Source organism: Bipolaris zeicola (assembly GCF_000523435.1).
Source record: "Bipolaris zeicola 26-R-13 unplaced genomic scaffold scaffold_112, whole genome shotgun sequence".
Taxonomy (NCBI): domain Eukaryota; kingdom Fungi; phylum Ascomycota; class Dothideomycetes; order Pleosporales; family Pleosporaceae; genus Bipolaris; species Bipolaris zeicola.
Window position 1 is genome coordinate 22,033 of NW_006912161.1, and position 13,975 is coordinate 36,007.

At 52.6% G+C, this 13,975-nt stretch overlaps 10 protein-coding genes across 10 annotated transcripts; 3 read left to right on the plus strand and 7 right to left on the minus strand.

Annotated features, from left to right (window-relative positions):
- Positions 1–434: 434 nt before the first annotated feature.
- COCCADRAFT_100216 (uncharacterized protein) lies at positions 435–656 on the minus strand (the record flags this gene model as incomplete). Its single annotated transcript, XM_007715664.1, has 1 exon — positions 435–656. A coding segment is annotated over one exon (222 nt), but the record flags the coding sequence as incomplete, so codon positions are not given.
- A 791-nt stretch (positions 657–1,447) lies between these two features.
- COCCADRAFT_100230 (uncharacterized protein) lies at positions 1,448–2,628 on the plus strand (the record flags this gene model as incomplete). The annotated part of the gene is made up of 2 exons (XM_007715665.1): positions 1,448–1,610; positions 1,661–2,628. 2 exons carry the CDS (start codon positions 1,448–1,450, stop codon positions 2,626–2,628), a joined length of 1,131 nt encoding a protein of 376 aa, XP_007713855.1.
- A 511-nt stretch (positions 2,629–3,139) lies between these two features.
- On the minus strand, positions 3,140–3,424 carry COCCADRAFT_100274 (uncharacterized protein; the record flags this gene model as incomplete). The annotated part of the gene is made up of 1 exon (XM_007715666.1): positions 3,140–3,424. One exon carries the CDS (start codon positions 3,422–3,424, stop codon positions 3,140–3,142), a length of 285 nt encoding a protein of 94 aa, XP_007713856.1.
- Positions 3,421–3,825, minus strand: COCCADRAFT_27514 (uncharacterized protein; the record flags this gene model as incomplete). Its single annotated transcript, XM_007715652.1, has 1 exon — positions 3,421–3,825. One exon carries the CDS (start codon positions 3,823–3,825, stop codon positions 3,421–3,423), a length of 405 nt encoding a protein of 134 aa, XP_007713842.1.
- A 1,110-nt stretch (positions 3,826–4,935) lies between these two features.
- COCCADRAFT_6336 (uncharacterized protein) lies at positions 4,936–6,771 on the plus strand (the record flags this gene model as incomplete). The annotated part of the gene is made up of 1 exon (XM_007715645.1): positions 4,936–6,771. The coding sequence occupies one exon, from the start codon at positions 4,936–4,938 to the stop codon at positions 6,769–6,771; it is 1,836 nt and encodes a 611-aa protein (XP_007713835.1).
- Positions 6,772–7,381: 610 nt separating this feature from the next.
- On the minus strand, positions 7,382–7,820 carry COCCADRAFT_38124 (uncharacterized protein; the record flags this gene model as incomplete). The annotated part of the gene is made up of 2 exons (XM_007715667.1): positions 7,382–7,683; positions 7,736–7,820. 2 exons carry the CDS (start codon positions 7,818–7,820, stop codon positions 7,382–7,384), a joined length of 387 nt encoding a protein of 128 aa, XP_007713857.1.
- A 230-nt stretch (positions 7,821–8,050) lies between these two features.
- Positions 8,051–8,389, minus strand: COCCADRAFT_100229 (uncharacterized protein; the record flags this gene model as incomplete). The annotated part of the gene is made up of 1 exon (XM_007715668.1): positions 8,051–8,389. A coding segment is annotated over one exon (339 nt), but the record flags the coding sequence as incomplete, so codon positions are not given.
- A 532-nt stretch (positions 8,390–8,921) lies between these two features.
- On the minus strand, positions 8,922–9,185 carry COCCADRAFT_100235 (uncharacterized protein; the record flags this gene model as incomplete). Its single annotated transcript, XM_007715669.1, has 2 exons — positions 8,922–9,027; positions 9,097–9,185. The coding sequence occupies 2 exons, from the start codon at positions 9,183–9,185 to the stop codon at positions 8,922–8,924; spliced, it is 195 nt and encodes a 64-aa protein (XP_007713859.1).
- Positions 9,186–10,391: 1,206 nt separating this feature from the next.
- On the minus strand, positions 10,392–11,961 carry COCCADRAFT_100236 (uncharacterized protein; the record flags this gene model as incomplete). The annotated part of the gene is made up of 2 exons (XM_007715670.1): positions 10,392–11,462; positions 11,518–11,961. 2 exons carry the CDS (start codon positions 11,959–11,961, stop codon positions 10,392–10,394), a joined length of 1,515 nt encoding a protein of 504 aa, XP_007713860.1.
- Positions 11,962–13,164: 1,203 nt separating this feature from the next.
- On the plus strand, positions 13,165–13,932 carry COCCADRAFT_38127 (uncharacterized protein; the record flags this gene model as incomplete). The annotated part of the gene is made up of 1 exon (XM_007715671.1): positions 13,165–13,932. The coding sequence occupies one exon, from the start codon at positions 13,165–13,167 to the stop codon at positions 13,930–13,932; it is 768 nt and encodes a 255-aa protein (XP_007713861.1).
- Between the last annotated feature and the right edge of the window lie 43 nt (positions 13,933–13,975).

A 13,975-nucleotide genomic window follows, 5' to 3' on the forward strand; every position in this document is an offset into this window, starting at 1 on the left:
ACTTAATCTCGCAATGATGCAACCACAATTGCCGTCTGACGTTCTGATACTCTCAACGTGGCTGATTGTCGGAGTTGGTTCGTCTCAGGCAGAATCGGGTCACCTGAGACACGCAACGTCTGTGAACCACGAGTGTAACTGCGGGTAAAGTCGAACCCGTTTCAGTACCAAAATCAGGGAGATAATAACCGCAGGACTGAACAATGTTATGGATATGTCCTGTAAAAGTCTCCTGGTATAGCCTTGTTATTGCTTGTGAGCTCTTTGATGCAAGTCGGAAAATCGCCTACCCATGCCAGGGTACTCTCGCGGACATTCTTAGGACAGTAGAGGAGTCTAAGTGGATCACGTTAATTCATGTCATAATCCTCTCTTGACGTCTTTTCAACAAGAGAGCAAAGTAGTGATACGTATAGCGTGTCTCCATAGACCGGTCAGGCGTGAGCCGAGGCATGTCTGCGGGTGAAGATCAACATCCTGCGCAAGCCACCAGGTATCACAACACCAGTTTCTGTGGAACATCCGGGCAAAGTCCTGGATAATATCTGGCGGTCAAACATGCTGCTTTGTGCCTGGTATAATGACGTCGAGTCTTTTGTATGCAATACGCGCGCGGCATGACCCGGAACAAACGCCAGAGAGAATAATAATCGCTTTGTAGCTGGTACACAACGTCATGTTACATCAAAGAATTTTGCAGGACAATACTGTCCTCTTATTCTCTGTAGAACGCGCGCTTCCTCTAGGCGAAGCGCACGATATCGAGCTGAAGCGAACTCGCGACGTGGACAAAGAAGTCCTTCTTCTACGCGCGATCCTTCGGTATGCATTCAACACTACGTCCGGCCAGCGAGGCTGGATAAAAGGTGTGGTGAAGCAAGGGGTGTCTCCAATCATTGCCCATGTCTCATCCCAATTACCCACTTATTGGTAGGAATTGGCCAATCACACCTATTCAGGACTATGGCTCCGTTGCTCACGAGGTTAGCGGCTCCTCACCACCATCGTGAGGCTCCACAGCAACAGCACTTGATGTTGCTTGGACCCTCATCCAGGGGGCGCCATCATGCATTCTTGACTCTGTGCACAGGTAAGGCTGGCGGCTCTTGCTACGGAGACTTGCTTGACAGGTGCCAGACGGAATACTCCACCGTGATATATGCTGTATATAAGTTATCATGCCTCATGCTGCCTGGAAGACATTCAACAGCCCAGCTCTGAAGATTCCTTCGCTCGTCGCTTCTCAAAGTATTCACTCTTTTTCTTCCTTTCATCGTTCCTGGAGAATCGATAGGCCGGTCCACTTTCGCTATATACCCTCCTTTAGACCCCCTTATTCACTTTGACGACTACGAACAAGACAAATCAGTGTCCCATATTCACTATGAAGAACACAATCATTGCCCTTGCCCTTGCCGGTGCTGCGGCTGCACGCCCAACCGCTGTCATGACGAAGCGTGAGGTTCCTCAGGAGCACTCTCATCGCAACGTCAACCTCGCTGTCAACACACTGTTGCAGCAGAACAACCCCGCCAAGATTCAGGATCCTGTTTTTGCTCTACTTGGAGCAAAAGCAGCAGCAGAGGGAGCTGGAGACATTGCTGATGCTGGTAAGTTATTTCATCATCAGTACTAGTGCAGTGAAGCTAATCATTTATAGACTGCCTTCAGCTAGCCGTAGCCGACCAGGCCTTTACCAACGCCAAAGAGGCTGGTGATGTGGAGGGTATGACTATGGCGCTTATATACCGTGCTTTGGAGCGCAACACTGGCTCCGTCGGCCTGAAGTCTGTTCCCTGTGAATCGATTAAGGCAGTCAACCCTGAGATTGCTGCACTCCAGCAGCACCAGGACCCTGCTGCTGATGGCGCGCAAGCGCTCAACAAGCAAATTGCTGAAGAACTTGCACGCCAAATTGCTTCTATTGGTGGCGACCCATCGATGGCAAATGAGGCTTCTACATTTGCCCCTGGCAAGATTGGTGACCCTACCGGAGCTGGAAACACTTGCGATGACGCGACTGATGATGCCGGATGTATCAACACCCTTGGGCTTCGTGTTGACGATCTCAGTGAGGCCGAGATCGCTGCTGCAGTCGCTGATGTTAAGGGAGCTGCTAATGGAGCCGCAAAGGGAGCTGCAAAGGGAGCTGCAGCCGACAACAAGAATGCTAACAAGGACAATGAAGCTGCGGCAGAGCAGGCTATTACTTGCGGAAATGATGCTGCCGCCAGTGCAGGCCATGCTGCCGCCGCCAAAGATGGTGCTGCTGCTGCCGCCAAAGATAATGCTGCCGCCGCCAAAGACGGCGCTGCCGCTGCTACCAAAGATGACGCTGTTAGCAGCAAGGCGAGCGCAGACTTTGGCAACTGCGACCCTACGATTGTCTTTGGCCTCCCATCTGATGGTCGCAAGGAGGATGCTTTCGAGCCTTCGGATCTGACAACCTTTAACCATGGCTCGGCCCAGAAGATTGCAATCATCTCCAACTTCATCTGCTCCCAGCTTGCCAACAAGTGCGGTGCAAGCGCCTCAGCTGTCAGTACCTGCGATGCTGCAGCATCTGCCGCTAATGGGCTTGAGGGCCAGGCGGCTGCGACTGCCTTCAACACTGCTCTTGGATTGTAAATGAAGTGAGGCCATTTGAGCAGATGTGGTGTGTAATTGAGCAATAAAGGCAAGATGGATCAACTGGATATGGAACCCTTTTTATGATAATAGACTTAGTCACGCGTAATATGACGCGAACACATCTTCAGCAGGGCATCGTTGTTCAATGTTTTGGTACCATGTGAAGTGACTTGGCATATGCGTGACATGGCAGAATCTTGTCCAAATCGAGAGGCCGACATGCAATGAATCGATTCTTGTGATGAAATGAAGCCGTAAGCTTATAAATATGGTGGAGTGCATGTCGTCCCCGCACGTTGACTATTGAAGACTTTGTGGGTTTGGAACAACACACGTGGAGCTTCCATAATGGGCGGCGATTCGGGCCTCGTATTGTGTTGAGCCCACTTTTTGACCCTCTGCAAACTTAGGATAGTAATTGCAAGAGAAACGGCAAACAATGACGCATTGAGGGAAGACGACCTGGGTCACAATATGTACGCATTAGGCGAGACACGTGCGCCTCTGGTTATTGGTGTGTGATAAGATGCCGCGAGCCAGACCGCTTTCGCAGCCAAGCGCGGGATGCAAGGAAAAAAACGTTTGGGAACTCCAGTCTGACTTGCAGACGGGCCAGAATAGGGGTCTCGCTTGTCAACGTCGACCTTGACGAAGGCCGCAGTTGATCGAGAATGGGCAACGAGGCCAGGCACGATATCGATAGATGTTGTGTTGAAGCGAGAAGCGCGTGCCACCGATCACCAGCCCACAGACGGAGACAAAAAGACAAAAAGGACCAGCTTAGACGAGTCATGCAGCATTTGCAGAGTTGATGTGTGTGCCGTCCGTGATGCCCCACAGTGGAGCACGGCCTCCAGACTGACAGCGAATTGGGGTACTCCAGCTTGCGAATGCATCTGTGCGGTGCAGCGCTGGCATCTTCTGGCGGCGTGCTGTTGGCTGTGGCCCACGGCGCGGCGGCTGCAGTGGGTGCGGAGAGTCCAGATGCGAGGGGTAAATCAGCAGGGTGGAGTCGGCGAGGCTGGCCGCGCAATATCGATAGCAATGGCAGCAGGAGAGTGGACGGGGTGGAAAAGTCGTGACAGGCATTGGTGCTTTGCAGAAAAACACAGGTTGAGTATCCGTATGTATGCAGGGGCCGTCGAAAAAGAGGGCCACCGCTGCGGTAAGCGGGCACGGGCCATCTGGTGCCATATCGGGCGTAGCGTTCGCATAGAGCGCGTTGGAGCGCGTCAGTTTCGCTATGTGGTCGTCTGCAGCGCTGGCAGCACCAGCAGCGGCAGCTCGACGTGGCCGAACACATGTGCATAACACGGTGTTGTGCGCGAGGATGCAAACCAGCCGCCTCGGACACGTTCAAGACCGTTGCAACAACAAGCCGGTAGTCGTCGTGTGTTTGGTTTTTCGATGGGCGCGTCCCGAGGGCTGCTATCGACGATCTTGGCCATAGCCCGTGCTCCTGTCCTGGCACTAGCGGCCAACAGCCGTCCACGGGTCACCCGACTTGAATTTGCGACCCCCAACCATCACCTTCACACTTCACGACCTCACGATAATTCCGAGCCGATCTCGCCAGCCGCACGCTCGTCGGCCCCGAGACCAGGCGCCTGCTTGACGACTGTTTCCTTGCCTCTTATTCTACTCCCGTCTTTCGTTTTGCGCGCCCCCATGGACGCCCAGTAAAGCGCCCACTTCGCTTCCGCCCACGGAACCGCTCTCCTCACCGCGACTCACGACTCTTGCCCCCATCGCCAGCATCCTCCACCTCCACCGCCACCCCTCGCCACACTCGACGCGTCTTCCACCTCCTGTTGAGACTTTTGCGCTTTGTCTTTTGCTTTTGTTCCTCGCGCTATCGACATCGCGCCCCAGCACCCCTCGCAACGGCCAGCTACGCGCCTTTGCACACGCAGCTTGTCGCCCATCTTCTTGTCCGCAAGCCCCTCCGCCATTGCAACAACGCCAGTGATCCGCGCGTCCGAAATCGCGTGTCGTTGCGATAGTTGCACCCTCTAGTATTAAAGTCGCAGCTGTCCTGCTCGCACGTGTAACCACCCTGCAGCCGCACAGTCGCGTTTGCAGAGTTCCAAACACCTGTTCGAGCCCAGCCAAACAACCAGCGAACCCTTCTCAGCACTGTACGAACCACCTTGCCATTGTATGCATTGACCGCTCGTCGCGCGTGCACTGTCCAGACCTGACGACGTCGCTGAGACTGACCACTTGGACCCTCCCATCCAGGTTAAACCCGACAGCGTTTCGAAACAGTGGCTCGTCTCCTATTTCTGTGATACATCAGCAACCATGGAGTCTGAACGCTCCGTTTCCACCACCCTACCAAGGAACTTCATGTTCCACTACCGTGACGGCCCTGCTCCACAAACACCAGAGCCAGAGCCGCAACCAGAGCAACTGCAGCCACCGCCGCCTCCCCGCCAAGTCCTCAAGGTCCGCCGCCGTCGTGCCACCATGGTCATGAACCCCGACGACATGGACGCAGTCATGCATCAACAACCCATCCCCACCATTGAAGCGCCGGAAATCATGTCAGAAGCCCCGAGTGAGCTGCCATCCTACTCTCTGTCTCAGGACGACGCCTTCCTGTCTCCAGGCTTTAGCTATACTCGTATGATCTCTCCGCCAAAGACTCCTGCTCACCAAGTGAGAACTATCAGCCACTACGAAGGACCTCAAGACTGGTCAGACGTTCCACACGTCAGTCAGAGCGAGACCTCTAGCAGACCCACCTCATCATCCGGCTTCTCCGATTCGTCTCTTTCGTCTTGCGACAGCATCGGATCCTTCATGTCAAGAAGCGGCAGCTGCACAAGCCCAGAAGATGAATCGTCTGATCCATTCTCCTTCTGTCCGCCACCGCAACTTCAACGCCCGGTGTCGCCATTGATGAACCAACAACCAACACGCTCTGCCAAGAAGCTGAAGCTAAGGGCCAACTTCACAGAGGAAATGGACTACCACCTGTGGATGACTTACATGAATTACCTGCAGGACCCTACAGTGACACCCTTCAAGGCTCTCCCAAGCACTACACCACCGAATGGTGTGTGTCACCGCGTGGCGAGGATGGCTCGAAAGACTTGGAAGGGCCCAAGGCAGGCCCGCGTTGGTGGACTCCGTGTACAGACTCAAAAGAGTGGCAAGCCCTTCGTGCGGTACCCTACCGAGAAGCAATGTCGAAAGCGTCTGCGAGATTTGGCCAAACAGAAACCCACCTTGTCTGCACACTACCAGCGTCTCCTCCATCGATCACCCTCACCGCTTCAATCCTCTCCACCTCCAGAGGAACCACCGTCGCAACCATCGCAATCATCGTCCTCTTCGGTGCCGCAACAGCCTTTGTCTTCACCTTTCTCTCAGGGATCGACGACCTTCTCGACCCGTGACATGAATCTCTCACTAGCGACCAGTACTGCTGCGTCGATGCAGTTGGGCAACCCGCTGTCACAACTCACCAAGGATATTACACCACGACCGACAGCGAGGACATGGTCAAGTGCCCGATCTTCTGCTCATCAGAAGTCGCAGTCGCTCCACATCGGGCTCGGCCTTGGGCTAGGCACTGCACTAGGCTCTCCCTTCCACGCAAAGCTCGAGGCCAACAAGCTCAGCATGAGCCAGAATACCGCACGCACTTGGCATGCATCGTCGACGTCTCAGCCACCACGTCTAGGCTCTCCTTTCCAGCTACACGCACCGCGACCAAAGTCCAAGGTGTTCAAGCGTCGTGCCCTTCACAACAGCTTTGAGGGGAGGGTGCGTAACCGAGGAGAGAGCTTCGTCAACGAGATTTTTGGAGCTCCGGCAGAATCGAGCCACCGTGGTGTCAGGAATCGTGGCTTCAGCCTGGGCGACATGACGGAAGGAGCACGACGTCTTCCTCTGGCCAACGACCCTTCGGGCTTCAACCCATTTGCAGACTCTCGTTCTGCCCTGCCGAGCCCACACTCACCCGCGGTAGCAAATGATGTACTCGGGCAGTCTACTGCTCGCCTAGGCTCACCATTTGTTAGCCGGTCAAACAACATGTTCCCTCGACCGACCATGTCGCACAGCTTTGAGGCTCCCGCATCGTTTGAGCAACGGTTTGCTGGTATGCCTAGCAATGCTACCCGCCTATAGCGGTCGTAGGGTTCGACGACGATTTCTTCCAGTTTGTTAGTGCGGCCCAGCACAACGACTGCATCATTGGCGTTACAACGGTCAGCCTCTTGTGCTATGGCAGCATATACTTGCCAATTTGCTCAGGACGGTGAGCCTGCTTATTTTGAAAAGCATTTCCTATGTTTTGTTTATACCAAACCGTACACTCTCGGTCGCCGACATTGTACTGATGGCGATGACGCCCCTGGTTGCGTTTACCGGGCTTACGACTTTGACATGATGATGCGGCTGAAAGTGTTTCCAATTCACTTCCGTAATACGAGGGCAGGGTGCTGGGAAGTCATGGTGGCATGCAACATGGTGTTCCATGAAGACCAGAAAGACCCTGACCCGATTTGGGCAATGAGGCAGGCTGTTGGCCTGCCTCTGTCCTAAACCATCTCTTTTGTATACTTGGTCATCTTGTCTTGATTCAAGTCTCCACTCCTTCTTGGCCCACTAGACGATGTGGTGCTTTATTTCCTTGTGTTTGTGTTTTTTGTTCTCTACCTTGTCACGACGGTCATGATGAAGGTTATGATGAATCGACGGGATATGGGCGTGAAGGGGTATTCAGTCTTCACGAATCTCAACGATTGTCTCGAAGCGTGAAGGACTCATACCTAATGTCTCTTTCTTTGAGCAAACTCTGCTTCGATGCGGAGGAAGGGATCGGCTGGACGGGTTGTGCGGGCTTGGACGAAGATGAGGATGGGGACGAGGAAAAGCCTGTGCACTCTGATAGATTAGCTGGTCCCGAATGATGACGAGTCTGAGGCAGACGAGCTTGTAATAATGATTGAATGAATGAATGGAATGGATTTGACTCAATTGAGCTGGCCTGGCGTGGAAAAGAGTGAGAAGAGGTGATGGTGCGTTCCACATGAGCCCCTCTTGGTGCAGTGAGCTCCGCAACGCCGTGCCGTAAAGTAGTTCCGTAAACGTGGGTGCTGAGCACAGGCGTCATCATCGTGTCTGTGCCGAAAACAGCCCCCATGACCCATGAATGACCAGGCACACACACTCATACGCACACATGGACGAGTACAGGCACACACACACACACGGGCGCACACAGACTTGGAACCTAATGAGCCAAGCGCCGGGGAAGCATGTGCTGATACTCCCTAGGAGTGACCTTGCCAATACGGGGTTGATGTTTACAGCACAAGGGCAACAATGGCTCTTGAAAACAAACAAAGACAAGAAAAAACTTGTGCGTGCCTACACACCCTCCTATCTGCACCTGGCCCTGCAGTCAGCCGGACGGACATGCTATACGTACATAAGAATATACGATTTGCAGCCAGGGGCGGACGTCATTCGGAAAGAAATTTGGCAGGCGGGGAGGCAAGCGGGAGGAGAAAAGAAAAAAGAGATAAAAGCATGCAGCAAAGAGTGGATGCACCAGGCCACAACGAGCAAACCGCAAAAGCTGAAGCTCTGGCGAGCAACCGCACGGATCAGTCCGTCTAGGCATTCCGCCGAGGCCTAACGTTGTTTGCTCGGGGTGGTGGCCGTAGCTGACCGGCGGCCGCCAGTTAGAGCGCTCGAGAGGGCAGAGAGAAAGAGAGCGAGAGGAGAGAAAAGAAGATCGACCCTCTTTTTTTTGGGGGGTGCAATATATCTTTTTGGCACAGGGCCAAAAAAAAAGATATAACTATTCATTATCAATATCAATGGAAATGAAATAGGTAGTGAGCAGAGGATGGATTCATTGCATGACTGGCAGTGGCCAAGGATGGCTTGTAACCACCAGCCGCCCCCTCGTCTTAGCCGTGCCGTGTGCGTGTGTGGTGTGTGTGGAGAGGACATGGTGTGAGTAATAAGAGTCAGGCTGTGTGGTTCTTTGTCTCGTCTGGTGGTGCGTCAAAATTCACGTCAAGACGCGTCGGGACGCGTCGCGATGTGCAATTGTGCGGCCCAAAGCGGAATGGCGCTGGGCTGGTGGCAACGAGGGGAAGCCGCCTAGTGTGCTCTGCAGCAACCTTGGTTACTCTTTGTCTCTTTGCATTGCACTAGTCGGGGGCCACCACAACATCAAGACGGGATTTCCGGCTGCGGGCACGACTGAGGGCTGCTGAAGGACCTCGTATCGGCTCATGGCTGCAGCTCGTGGTGACACCATATCACTCTTCGTTTCCATGGCGATATGCCGACTCGCGTCCTTCACCTTGCAATGGTGCGGCTGGGCTTATGCCATCAACCACCATCGGACTAATTGGCCCTTTCCTTCTGTCGATTGATTAGCAAGCCACCCTCCCCTCTCCACCACTTCCCACTGGTTTCACGCCCCCGGCTTACTGTGCCCATCCGTGGCCTCGCGACACCATCTCGCATGCTTCTGACGCCACTTGAACGCTGCATCCATGGAAAGTTTCAACTTGAGGCATGTTGGGCCCCACCCCCCTCTTCCCGGTGCCGGTGCCTGGAGATTCGAATGCGGAAGGTTGGACGGAAGCCTATCTGTCGGTCTGTGCCAATATAACTATGGCAACTGTGGCACACCCTAAACCCTTTGATCCAGAGTTGGGAGTATTGAAGGCTTGACTAGACTTTGCAACATGCTTTGTATCTTGCTTCCTGGTCAAGGATGGCTGTGCCTGCATCTTGTTTCGTTCGTCACCACGGCCTACATACTTTCTTGTCCAAGGGTGGTCCTTACACTATTGCATCTGCTTTCTTAACAGTCGATCATCCAACCTCGTTAAGCTCCCCCCTAACACCTCGGGTTACAGTTCGATATACTCCATCTTTTGCTTTTCGCCTTATCACTTGCCCCCTGGCTCTTCTAGTTGCGGTCAATAAAGTATCACTTCAAACCGCGGAGTTCGGAAAGCTTTACCCCTCGGCTCTCAATAGACAGAAAACGGTACGCGATTTGCGTTCGCAGTAGCAATGATCAACGCACTCTGATATCGGGCCTTCACGGACGATCGTTAATAATCCTCCCCTGAACCCGACACAATGGAATCATAGTCCTACCATCCTTGTTACCGTTCAGCAAAGCAACAAGTATAATCTCTGACTGCCCATTGTGGAAATTCGCCATTCTTTTGAGAAAAACTCACTCGAGTCGATCCGAGTATGCCGCTACACCGAACCAATGCAAGGCTTGTCCACAAGAGTCCCGTTAGAACAGTACCTGGTCAACCCAACTCGCTTAAATAGATTCGTCATCAAACACGCACGAGGACATCAGAAGCCGTATGAAGTGGTTGAACAATAATCTGACGACCACGGGATCAAAGGAACCATCTCCATCCGCTGCCGCACGTTGACCAGCATCGGCTATGCAGCTATACCTCATAGTATCCACAATGAATACGAATACAAGCTAAGTCGTTTTTCTCATTACTCTATATCATCGATCCGATGTAGTACCACTAAAGTAACCCTCCATGAGAAAAATCAATCTCGGCGGTATAAAAACAAACTCTCCAACGCCTAGCTATGAACACAGTTAATTATGGGGTATGATAACCAATCGTACAACATATGATACCCCGTACGCTCATTCCTCAGTCTTCACTGGATCAGCCCCCGTCCTTCCGTTTGAACCTCTAGGGGGGAAGGTCAAGATCACCTCTTCCCACCTTTTATGAGGAAATATCACTACCGTTCCTCAATTGCATCTTGCTCATATCACCATTCTGCGGCATCTGAGCCAGCCAGGTGGGCGGTGCCATACCAGTCTGGTCGTGGATGGTGCTAAGCAGAGGAGGCAGACTCTGGAAGAGATTGCGGATCGGAGCCGCAGGATCAGCCATGCCCTCGCCCCCTTGGTTTCCAGTGTTCCAGACATTGATCTTGGGCTGCAGGCCCCTGATGGCTTGGCCGTTGGCTACAGCCAACTTCTCGTAGGTGCCGTTGGTGATCATGAGGTACTGCATTAGGCCTTGAGGTCCACCCAGGACATTGGCCATGTCGCCGTAAGCCTTTGCCATTGCGGATAGACCTTCGGCTTGGCGTTGCTGCGTGATGAGCTCAGCCTGAGCCTGGCGCTCCTGGGCATAGTACTCAGCCTCGGCGGCTCGTTTGGAGACGATGAAATTGGCTTCTGCCTCGCGCTCCTTGGCTTGGAAGTTCGACTCTGCATCACGTAGGCGGCGGAAGGCGACCGCCTCGGCCTCGGCCTGCTCGCTGTACTTTTTGCCCTCTGCCGCCTTTTCTTGAGCATAGAGTTCTCCATCAGCCTTTTGTTGCGAAGACTCCTTCTCAATCTTCGCCTGCACGACCTTGGTAGCTCGGAGACGCTCAAGCTCCATGAGTGCCCTCTTCTTCTCAACTTCCATTTGAAGCTCTGCATCGCGACGTTCAGCTTCGCGTTTAGCGTTGATCCTGGCTACGTTGAGGTCCCTGCTAATCTCAATCTCCTTATCGGTAAACTTTGCATCTGCCGTGGCCTTTTCGGCCTTGCGCTCGGTTTCTAGGACAGCAGTTTGGGCGTGGATCTTGGCCACTTCCTGCTTGGTCTTGCCCTGCTTTTCAGCCTCGCCAACCTCACCCTGCATGCGGGCGTGGGCAACGTCGACCTTTGCTTGGTTCAAAGCACCCTCGTGTGCCTTACGTGAGAGAAAAGCAAAGTACTCTGACCCTGGCGTGTCTTGCAGTTCCTTGACGTTGGCATTGTAGATGCAGAGACCGAACTGGTCAAGCTCAGATTGTACCTTGAAACACTCGTAAGCATGTGATTGATTTGAATAGTTAAGAGGTGAGCAGTACCTGTTGAATGACCTTTTCCTTGAAGATCCTGCGCTCGCGGAACAACTCCTCCATGGTCATTGTGGAAACAATTGATCTTGTCTCGCCCTCAATGATTCCCTTGACAATATCCTGGACATGGCTGCGCCCCTCAGCTACCGCAACCACTCCCTTTGATGCAGTTTGTGTCGGTCTGCCATCACTTTCGCCTGTAAGCAAAACAGCATACTTTTCCAAAGCTTCTGGGTTATCTGCAGGACCGATTGTGAAGACTGCTGGCAGGGAGAATTTCAGCTTCTCAATCGTCATAGCCTGAAGTGACATGGAAAAGTCGAACGGTGTGATTGAGATTTTGGAGACTTTTTGCAGAGGGTAGACGAAGGCCTTTTTCTTGATGAGAACCTTTTGGATTCCTACTCCCGTGATTACGAGGTAGGAATTTGGCTCTGCGACATGGTACCACATGATGGCTGATGTTTTGACTGGACGGGGTTGAGATTGATCGAGGCGATGTATGCTGGCGATTGATGCTCGATCGATGGAGTCGGTCGTATATCAGTCGAGCAGAATTGGGGTATATGATGACAGGATGCGTGTATGTTAGGCTAGGAAAGAGACACCAGACAAAAGGGTCGAACGGGTATATATATACCAACCAAGCGTGTTCGACTATTCCACACAGAATAAACGATGTCGTACCGTATTACCAAATCTTGAAGCGAAGATGATGGTGGATTTGCTATTAATGAACCATCCCAGAACAGCAGAACTGTATACCTTTATACAGCTTCAGCCTGGCCATGATGCGCTCTCACAAGTACTGCTACCGCAAAACACGGCACGCCCAAATGTCGAGCCCGGTGAATGTATGAACAAAAGTGGTTAGAAGATCGCACAGACCATGTATGAGCCCAGGGACGGCAGCCAACCTGGGGTAGTCAGACCCACAATAATTCTGCCTTATGCGTTCACAGCCACAACATGTGACCTTACTCCGGAGGCCTAACTGGGTGTACGGATCTTTCCTTCAAAAGGATTATTCTTGCCCTCCCGGTGACCTAAAGCGTTCAAGTCTGCACTGCAAATCTCATGATTTTTCGGTCGTTTGCTCGGTCGTTTGACGCATTGGAATGCGATAGGCACATCGCTGTGTCTGTCTCAGACATGGACATATAACCTTTTTGCTGTGTGAAAAGCACTGATAGTGGCGTATCTGCCTGAATCTTTCCTTCTTCTTGGGCAGACATGGAGTTTGGTTGGCCAAGATGGACCGGCCCGGGTGGCCTCGGGTGTCCTTGATTGAAAGATGTCTGATTCGCTTACCCGTGTGTGTTTAAGGCATCCTGTGACTACCACAAAGTACGGCATTACGAGACAATGACTGTGGCGATACTTGGCGCTAGTTGAAAGACCTCAGTTGTGAGGCGGAGACAGGGCAGATTATCGTGTCTGCTTTGGGTCGGTGGCTTGTCGTGATCGGTAGAAGACTGGTAACCGTTCTTCCGGGGTTTGCCATCGAACTACCATACTACAACAGAGTAGCCTTGGAGACTTTTTGTATGTGAGCACAAGGCTGCTGTTACACCGTTACCAATTACACGACGTTTTTCGCCAGGCTACGAACCTCGACACCTCACACCCAGGAGCCCACCTATCACTCTTGGAAAGATGTCAGAGAAACACGAAAATGCCGCTCCACCACCATACTCACCCCACGCATCCTCTCCATCACCCTCAATCCTCGACCAACTAAACACCACACGCACCCAACAAATTGAGTCCGTAATCGACACTCACATCCTCCCCCTCATCCACCAACGCATCACCTACGCCATGGCAACCACAACCCTCGCCCTCCTCCCTTCAGACACATTCCTTGTGCCCACAAAATCAGACAACTCCTCCAGTTTCTTCCAAGAAGACTCCTCATCTTCCTCATCTCCATCAGTCCAAGTCCTCGGCTTCGCCTCTGACACCTCTCCCCCGCACCTCATCCACCTATCCGGTCCCATAAACAGCACAGAATTCTGGAAACTACCACTCGTCCTGCACGAACTCGAATCGATCCTAACTTCACGGTTAAATCCACATTCCACTTCTCCCAAAGATCCGCCTAGCTACCGAGATACTACTACTACTACTACTTTTTCTCCTAATACTACTGGTGGTGCAGGTGCGCAAACTCCACCACCACCGCGGTTTTCCCGCCGCAATCTCCTAGCGAGGGTAATGCCGTCGTTGGGCCCAGAACAGGCGTCGCCGGGGAATAACCCAGAGGTTGGCGTGAGACACGTTGATAATGCTACTTCGGGAACGAACATGGTTATGGTGAAAGCGAGGCTCGAGGATATTTGTCTAAGGACAGTGAGCGACTTTGGGTTATACGATACGATATCCAAACAATGTGTTATTATCAAAGTAGATGCGAAATGTTGACTTTTCCTGTTGGAACAAGAATCAAGTATCCAAAAAATCAAGT